At 26.6% G+C, this 9,934-nt stretch overlaps 1 protein-coding gene across 1 annotated transcript; it reads left to right on the plus strand.

The window, feature by feature from the left end:
• Positions 1 to 3,437: 3,437 nt before the first annotated feature.
• Positions 3,438 to 8,297, plus strand: LOC108552703 (sorting nexin-25). The gene is made up of 11 exons (XM_017907363.1): positions 3,438 to 3,659; positions 4,294 to 4,604; positions 4,752 to 4,921; positions 4,995 to 5,389; positions 5,457 to 5,880; positions 5,976 to 6,280; positions 6,366 to 6,623; positions 6,708 to 6,838; positions 6,962 to 7,201; positions 7,862 to 8,144; positions 8,223 to 8,297. The coding sequence occupies exons 1-11, from the start codon at positions 3,438 to 3,440 to the stop codon at positions 8,277 to 8,279; spliced, it is 2,796 nt and encodes a 931-aa protein (XP_017762852.1). The 3' UTR covers positions 8,280 to 8,297.
• Positions 8,298 to 9,934: the final 1,637 nt, after the last annotated feature.

The following is a 9,934-nucleotide window of genomic DNA, read 5'->3' on the forward strand; positions in this document are numbered from 1 at the left end:
AGAAAATCTGCAACAAAACGTTCAATACTACTGTTATACCATGAAGACGCAAATATTTGAAGAGTTTGATTTCATATAATTGATTAAGATTTACTCAATTACAATATGCAAACGAACCTACATTGTTAACTTCTGGAGCAGAGATGAATCCTGTCCAGTGAAGAACTGACTTCAATACCATCAGATTTGTCGTATCTACGGAAAAATGTGTAACAAGTTGAATAATAAAATTTATTGTTCAAAAAAAGATATTAATTAAATTACAGTGTGCGAACATACTTACATACTTACATTCTTGGATTGCAGAGCAGCCTTGGGTCAATTCCTGATTAGTGTCGACTCTAATACCGGTAACGAACATTAGAAAATAAAAATAAAAATAAAGGATTATTAACGCGTCTCTACATTCGCGTATGGCTATTATGGTTATATATAGCAGCAACTATTGGGCTCTGAGGACAAAGGTTGATGCGTATAAAAGCACTGACTCGAATGGTGGCATCGCGCACGCCCACGAAAATTCCTATAAAAAGTGTATTAGTCTGGGGGTGACAAATGTCGTGAGAGTTATTCTCCCTGTCGAATAAATGTTAAAAAAATACTGCTGTACTTATGATGTTGTAACCATCCATTATTCCTCCTGTTGATCATTCAAGTTAGGAATAAAATATCTATTCGAAATACACACGAATGAATGTAATACATTATAACTATTATAAAGAATTTCTCGATCTTATCAAGAAATTAGAAACAATGTGAATGGATTACAATAGAATTTGAAATATAACTGCGCGAGTAACCTGCGCATTAGGGCTGCACGTGCCGACCGCGCACACTGACTGCGCATACCAACCGCGCATACTGACTGCGCATACCGATTGCACGATGATATTACGCAATAACTTTTTCTGAACATGCGTTTGAAAATTCAACGCAACTGTAATTGCGATTCTTTCGTAAAAATAATAAAAATTATTGTTTAAGACCAAATTATGAGGATGTAAAATATTCGAAACCGAAATAATGTAATATGTGAATTATTTCGCTTTCTGAATCAAATGTAAAAAGATCTAATGAATATGCTTTAAAATCTCAAATATAATAATAATTATGTTATAAAATGATACACAAAACAGATTACCAATGATGCAGTAAACAAAAGCTCTTACGTACATTTAATAAGTCTGGCTTCGATATAAGAAATTCAACATTACTAAGAAAATTATTGACACCTTTGAAATGACTTATTTCGGCCATTTCAAACTAAGAAATGATTTGATACAAAATTCTCAAAACACGAAGATTTAATTTAACAATTTAACTTTTTTCTAGTTTTATCAAAAAGATCCTAAAAAATTATGTAATGATTGCAAATTCTGTATCAAGTGTCAATAATAGCACATGAAAAATATGATGCAAATCTTTTACGTTTATTGTACAATAATACATTAGGCATTACCAGCTTTCAATAAAAAACTGTAAAGTCGGCCATTTGTCAATATGCCATTCATTCTTTGAACCTTTTACGCTTTCAGGCCACTGCAATCATCAGAGATTAATCTGTACAGAAGAAAACAACAATTTTAATCAATCAGTCAAAGCTAAATTCAATTATGTTAACAAGAGGTAATAAGCGATCGTAAATTCTGTTATATGCAGCCAATATAACCCTAGTCCCGAAATACACACTGCATGAATAAGTGTAATATATTGTAACTATAATAAAGAATTTCTCGACCTTGTCACAATTAAAAAAGATGCGAATGAAATACAAGAGATTTTGAAATTTATCTGCGCAATCAACCTGCGCATTCGGGCTGTGCATACCTACTACGCACACTGACTGCGCATGCGGACTGCACAATGATAGCATGCAATAACTTTTTTTGAACTTGATTTTGAAAATTCAACGCATCTGTAATTGCGACTCTTTTGTAAAAATAATAAAAATTATTGTCTATGCCCAAATTATGACGATGTAAAATATTCGAAAGCAAAGTAATGTAAAATGTGAATTATTTCAATTTCTCTTAACTCAAATATGTAAAAGTATCACTAATTAGATTGAAACGAGAGAATAATTGTATTCAAATTGTGCCTACCATGCTGCCGACAATTCTATCAGTCTAATTCGGAAATGAAATCGTGGAAAAACTTGAAAAACTATATAGTCCTATTGGAAATATATTCAGAAATGTATTATATGAATATACATTAATCGAACGAAGCTAATGCTACTGCATAGAGGGCAAAAGAGAAGAAATGAAAGTTTCACTCAATAATAAACGCGATGATATACATACCTGAAATTGAATCACACGTCTACGCGCCGCGATTTTCAACAGGCGAATGACCCGATGTGTCATGGAGTCGTCTACCTGTTAGCGGATTGGCTGAAAGGCTTTGCATCTCTAACCACTTTTAAAGCCCGCAATAGGACGAAGATTTGAACTTCCTACAGCGTTCACGACTGGTAAATTACATGTCTATGGATTCTATACCATGAAATCCAGGGCATAACATACGACAATATTTATATTCGATGATTTAATTTTGGTAAATAAAATTGTTTAACAAGTTGGTGATATTATTAAAAACGATGTACTTTTAGCAAGAAATAAAATTATCTATTTAATAAGATATGATGTATGTAAACCATATGATTGTCTTTTATTATTGTCTTTTTTCCTATATTACTACTTTTAATAAATTTTGTTATTTCCGTGTAACATTTATTCACAGTAATTAAGTACTATTGAGATTAATACAAATTCTTAAACAAATTTTCGATTCTAGGAAACTAGAAATTGATCATTTTTTTATATCTTTTTTGCATTCAACTAATATAATTTGTGGTTTTCGTTAATGACTTATTAACTTGTAATAGTAAATGTTTTGTAATAAATAATAATAAATAATGTTTTTAGTAGTATATCAAATTATATAATTTTATAATTGAAAATTACAGCAAAAAATGCGATAAATCGCTTAATGATTTTTATTCGGATGCGGTTTTAAGATATAATAAGCTATAGATGTTATGTTTTATATATTTTCAAAACTATTCTTATAATTAATTTTGTTTTTAATCTTAAACATTTAAAAAATATTGATTGTCATTACATTAATTACAAAACTGGTACTATTATTTATTTATTTTATATTACATTACATAACATTAACTACAAAAGTTCATAAATTTATCGCTTATTATTAAAATGCTTTATATGTAATTTCTAAATGTTAGATTTTTGATTTCTTTTGGAACACAGAAGTGAGTCTGGTAGTTTTTGATTTTTCCAACTATAGTGTGTGACTCGTCATGGCGTTACTGTCGATATTATTGGCTTCTCTTCATGATTTATACGAGACTATTCTCGAAATATGAAATTAGAAATGTAATATTCAATGTCACGTGTTTAGAATCAAAATTTAAAATGACGTGGATCAGTATTTTGTACATTCCAATTATAATCATGTTTTTCTATTGGAATAATTTATTATGGTGTTATGTTTTTGGTGTATTAACCGTATCTTCTTTCTTCTTGGGATGTTTAATTGTTATGTTCATAAACATCGCACTTTCTCCGAAACATCAAACTGGAGCAACCACTATAAAAACAATTGCAGAAATGGATGCTTTTCATAATTTGTTAATGGTTTGTGTTTTCATAAATTCATTAACTTATTGATATTAATAATTATTAAACTTCTGTAATTGAATGTGTCAAATTTCAATTTTTTATTAAAAAAGGATTTGTTATTATTGAATTAGTTTTATATTGATATGTATATATATGTAGATAAGATAACAGGTATAAAAAGTTTTATAATATTTATCCGTAGATTTATTTCTTATCAGAATATTTTTTTTGTTTTCTTTTTCTAATTTTTATTGTTATTTTGTAATCTTTTATTTTTGTTATTGTTTTATAGTCTTACAAGTCATTAATTTTAGTTGCCTTTAATATTTTATGATATTCATAACTTATTTATTTTGTAGCTTATTTAGATTATGATAATTAGTTTATATCATAGATCTTATTTCACTTACCTACAAAATTGAGTAAACTTATAATATTATTTTGTCAAAATTCAATTAATTAAATTATAAAAACTAACTTCCTTATTTTGTATTTTTTATTTATATTCTTTCATGGAATGTTTTTTATTTTTAAACCTAACCAAACCTAATTTTTAAATAACCTATGTTTTTTAAATATTATCATTATTGATAAAAGTTATATTGTAAGCTTTGATTGTAATCACTCCTATTATGTTTTATTATTTCAGAAAGGATATGTAGTTAAAGCTACAAATTCTAAGAAGCATATTAGATATCCATTAGTTTTTACTCGTATGGTGGATGGTGCTTTGCAGAATTTATTAGACTTAGTTTTTCAGGACTTTGTTGGTCTATGGCTAGATGAATTAGCTTTTAATTCTGAACATATACTAGACAATATGAAACAAGATATATGGGGAGCCATTCAAACTCTTCATGATCGTTTGTCAAACGTAGATCATACAAAACTAGTTGTTTGTAACATAGTCAATAAGATTACATTTCATTTTGAGAAAATTAGAATTGCTCAAACTGCATCGTAAGTTCAACTATATTTTCCTTTTTTATTATTACATAGTATGTTTTTAATCTCAACAAGATTTTTACTACGATATGTATGTATATAACATAAAAAATCCTATTTTGTTAAGTAATTCTTTTTTAAAAGAAATCATGTTTTAAATAGGATGCAAGGTGAAGATCCAGTATTTATTTTATCTACACATTTAATGTCACCCACAGCTGAATTAGACTACTTAAAAAAAGTCAGTGAATTATATATTTTATTTTTGTTACCACCTTGTTATTCCCTTGCACCAATAAAATATTTATTGAGAGAAATTCTTGCATGTAAAAGTGAGTATGTCAGGCTTATTTAATTATGGTTATGAACATATACATTTTACCTAATTCTTTATATTTTTTTCAGTACTAAAACCAGTAATAGATTTAATTACAAACCCAGACTATATTAACCAAAAGATTTTGTCATATATTGATCAGCAACAGCTTGCAGAAGCAATGCATAGAAAAACGTATGAATATGCTAAATCATTTGAGGATTTTATTCGTATGATTAAAAGCTCCAAAGATTTAGAAGTTTTGAAACATATCAGATATAATATCGTAACTGAAATTATGCAAGCTACAACTGTACAAAATGTTAAAAGAGCCCAAGGCTTAGATTCGGATAATAATGCATTTGGAAAGTCTGATGCCATTCAGGCACGAAAATTAAAAAGATATATCAGTCAACTAACATATGCTAAAAACACATGTGAATGTCATATGCAATCATTAGGATGGAATGGATATCCTGTTCAGGTTATAAAATCATTTCTCTGTAATAAATAATAATAACAACTATATTTAACTATATGGTATTTTATAGGCTAGTGATGTAATTGATGCAGCAATGATTACAGAAGAAAGAATTTTACCATTGCAATATATTTTAGATAGTGTAATAGGTAGACGATACCTATCTCAATTTCTTGAACAAGTTGCTAGTCAAGATTTAATTGGGTATTGGGCAGCGGTACAAGAGTTACGTAGTGCTGATAAGTCTAATTGGCATCAATTAGGGGCTGAAATATTTTATACTTATATTACATCTTCAACTGCCGAAATAAAAGTTGATAGAACTATTCGTAAAAAAATGGAAAGTTTTTTACTAGGTGATATAGGACCTAATGTATTTTATGAAGTTCAAGATAATGTTGTTAAAACTTTGGAAGAAAAGTATTATCCTTCATTTGTAGTTAGTGAACAATACAAAAATATGCAAGAAGCATTGCTTAATGAAAGAACAGATGGTTAGTGTTCAAGTCTTAAAATTATAATTATATTAAAAATGAAACTAGTAATATATTTAATGTTATATAATTACTGGCATAAAATTACTTTTTAGATCTAGCTGAGGATCGACGTATGGGAAATGGAACATTATCGGAAAATATGTCTTTACTGGTTGGAGAACATTCGAACTATGCTCGTAGCAAATTGGACCAATTACAAGAAAAATTAAATAATAAAATGCAAGCTTTACAAGCACTAAAATCGTCATTGAAACCAGAGAGTAAGGTTTTAAATTTTTTAGCTAAAGAAGTTGAATGGTTACAAAGCGAGAAAAAGCAATTAGAAGCACATTTAACTCATACGGAAATGTGGGCAGAACATTTGGGTCATTGGAGAGCAGAAGTACAAAGTGCAGAAGTAAACGAAATATTATTATTATTTAAATACAAAAATTTTTCCTTATGTTATTCAATTTTAATGAAGAAAGTACTTCTTAAAACAGATACCAAGTAATGGAGAGCCACCACAATTTGTTTTGGTTGTCCATATGGCAGAAGGTGAAGATAACAGTGAAAGCATATATAGTGGTTGGGTTGTACTGAGAAGGTTACAAGATTTTCAGGATCTTCATAGAAAACTTCGTCAACTATGTTCTAATGTAAAAAATTTAGATTTACCATCACAACCTTTAAAATTTTTTGGAAAATCTGATAAAAATACTTTGGACAAAGCTAAATTACAAATACAAAAATATTTAAATGTAAATTTTTTTAAAAGTCTAATACAATATAATCTATAATACAGTATTGTTCATCTTAAATATCTTATTTATTAGTGTTCTTAGTTTGTTTTAGAAGATGAAAAATTAAACCAAAGCGAGGCTTTATATACATTTCTTAGTCCTAGTTCAGAACATCTAAAATATGCTCCTCCTTCTAAAAAATCTCGATTTTCTTTATCAACATTATTCAAAACGTAAGTATAATAATAATAACACATTCACATTCATTATAAGAATTCTATTCAGAAATTGAAATTCCAACTTTTACATGAAAATTTGAATTTATTTGGAATTCTATGTAATAAAATTTATTTTAGATCTAATAATAATAATGAGCTTCGTGATAAGGAAGAAGAAGAAGATTACTCATTGTTATTAGATGATACTGATAGTAATCGATTAGCTACTGATGGATGTCTAAATATCAATAAAGATACAATAGCTGAACCTCTTTATACGCTTTTAAGTGAAATTTTTGATCTGCGAGGAGTATTTCGATGGCTTCAACGATCATTAATTACGTTTGTTCAAATTACCTATGGTCGAACTATAAACAGGTTTGTTTATGAACATATAAATAAGTTTAAGAACACATTGAACAAAGTGTACTAGAAAATTATAATCGACTTATGAACGAGTTTTCTGCGTTTCGCATATATTATTAGATTACATATTGTCTGTTACTTTTTGCATCATACTTCATTCTATACAAATTTTACAATTTCTTACTAGTATTATATAACAAAATTGTTCTTATCAGATCCGAATTTGATACTATTGGGTTGTCCGGAAAGTTCGTGTCGATTTTGAAGGAAAATTGAAAATGCACTTGGTTTTCTTCCATATTTGAAGGCGTATAAAATTGACAAAAATTAACGAATCGTATCCAAATATTTTTCCAAATATGCCTCAAGTACCATCTTTGATGATATGTATGCATGTCATTTGTTTTCAATCGTTCTGATATATTCAGACCTGTCCTTACGCCACCTACCAAAAATCGGCACAAATTTTCCAAACAATCCAATAGTAATAGAGTATAATTATGTGTATTGTTATGTGTAATGACTGAAACAACACATTCATTTTGGAAACCCTTTTTTATACTCTTTTACCTTATGTTCAATGTACACCTAGACTAATAGTACATTAAAATAAAAAATTTTGAATATTCTTTTTAAAATGAAAATACAATTTATAACAAATATGACCATTAGGCAAATCAGAGATACTATTGCATGGGTGTTCTCAGAACCGATACTTCATTATTACATACAATTATTTACAAAATCATGGTGGCCAAATGGTCACTTAATTTTTGAAACAGTATCTCGTACAGACGAAGAAAAATTAAAAACTCGAGGTGAAGCACGAAGACAATTTTTAAATAATATACCTGACGTGTTAACAAATTTAGTAGGAACGCAAAGTGCTCAACGCGGTGCAATTAAAATTTTTGACTCCTTACAGAACGTGAATTTAAATAAACAGCTGTTTTATGTAAGTTATCCTCAGTTAAGAAGATATTTATAAATTATGCTGTATCTGCTGTCTTCTACAAATCTTTTCTACTTACAGGATGTCTTTGAAGTTGTAATGTATGAAATATTTCCAGAATTTAAACGAATACAGTAAATTTTGAAACATAAGTTTATAATTATGATTTTTTATATAATTTAAATAATCTTTATATTTTACATTATGACCTAAAGAAAAATTCTGTAAAGTGTATATGATTTATTTATATGAAGTAAGTTTATGTATATAATATAATATAAGAAAATAAAAGAGTAAGTATCAATAAATTCCTGAAAATTTATCATACCAAAAATATATATATATAAAAAAAAATAAGTAATGTTATTAAAAAGATTTTTGTATACTTCATAGAAATAACTTAAATTATTTTTCCACGATTACAAATTGTAGGATTATTTTAAATACAAGTTTAAAATAAAGATAATCATTTATAATGATTTGATTTTATTTATCAAATATTATCATATATTTTAATAAGGCTGATATATAATTGACATTAAGACATATAGATATTTATGTTGAATTTTGAATAATAATGAATGAGATGTATCTAACTATTATGAAACATATTCATTGAATGAACACAATATACATATTTATTTATATATCTTTATTTCAGCATATTTTAAATATCTTTATAGAATGTGTACACAATGTAAACAATTTTTTATATATAATTCTCTTTCATGCATTCAAAAATTTCGAGAATAATTTTATGAAACATGATCAATGTATACATTCAACTTAAACTGATTCTTCTGCAATCAAATCATCTCATAAGTCATGCCATTTCAGTGATAGTGGTTTAAAACTTTTATACTGTACAAATTGTTGTATTCTATTCAGATATATAATTATTTAAATGGCACCATATAAAATATGTAAATGTTAATAATAATGGAAGAAAAAGAAAGTAAAGAAAGAAGTAGAAACTTTGTTTACTTTCTAAACTAAGTGGTTAATAAACTTGAATTTGTTCAATAAATAATATTTAAAATTATTTCTCTATCATATTAAGTATATATCATATATTAAATTATTTCTATAACATTAACTATAGCAATTTGTATTATAATAATTTAATATTCAATTATATAATTTGATTGATGTTAATATTTAATATTCAATTAAAAATATTGAATATTGAAAATATAAATTGATGTAAAAAAAAATAAAACTTATTAAAAACTTAGTAAAAATGACTTCATTTATTGTAAGAAATATATGAAAATTATAGGAGACATATTTTCAAATTGTTTTATATCTATAAAAAAAACTATTATTTAACAAATTAAATAGAATTACTTAAAATTACATTTAATTGTTAAAAAAACAGAAAAATCTGAATTTTTATGAAGTTCCAATAACAACCTATATTTAATAGATTAATCTTTGCTCTAAAAAAGATAAAGACTTGCTACTTTTTATTAACTAGATTATCTATAAAGATGTAAATTGAACGTATTATAGCTAGCTTTTCTTTACAGAAAATATTACCCACAATTGTTATAAAAACAATTGTCACATAAATAAAACAATTTTACTAATTCATTTAGGTTGGTATTGTTGCTACTTTTTGTTAACTAGATTATCACTAAAGGTGTAAATTGAATGTATTATAGCTAATTTTTCTTTATAGAAAATATTACCAATAATTGCGATAACAATTGTCACATAAATAAAACAATTTTAATAATTCATTTAGATTAATATAGTTTTATAATTTAGTTTTTATAAATATAATTTATATA

Source organism: Eufriesea mexicana, unplaced genomic scaffold (assembly GCF_001483705.2).
Source record: "Eufriesea mexicana isolate 0111107269 unplaced genomic scaffold, ASM148370v2 scaffold7616, whole genome shotgun sequence".
NCBI lineage: Eukaryota > Metazoa > Arthropoda > Insecta > Hymenoptera > Apidae > Eufriesea > Eufriesea mexicana.

Bases quoted from the DNA above. Each gene is read 5' to 3' on its own strand.
- LOC108552703 (XM_017907363.1), top strand. From the start codon at position 3,438: ATGACGTGGATCAGTATTTTGTACATTCCAATTATAATCATGTTTTTC. The intron at 4,922-4,994 runs GTGAGTATGTCA...TATTTTTTTCAG, and splicing joins AGAAATTCTTGCATGTAAAA to TACTAAAACCAGTAATAGAT. The intron at 6,624-6,707 runs GTAAATTTTTTT...TAGTGTTCTTAG, and splicing joins AAATACAAAAATATTTAAAT to TTTGTTTTAGAAGATGAAAA.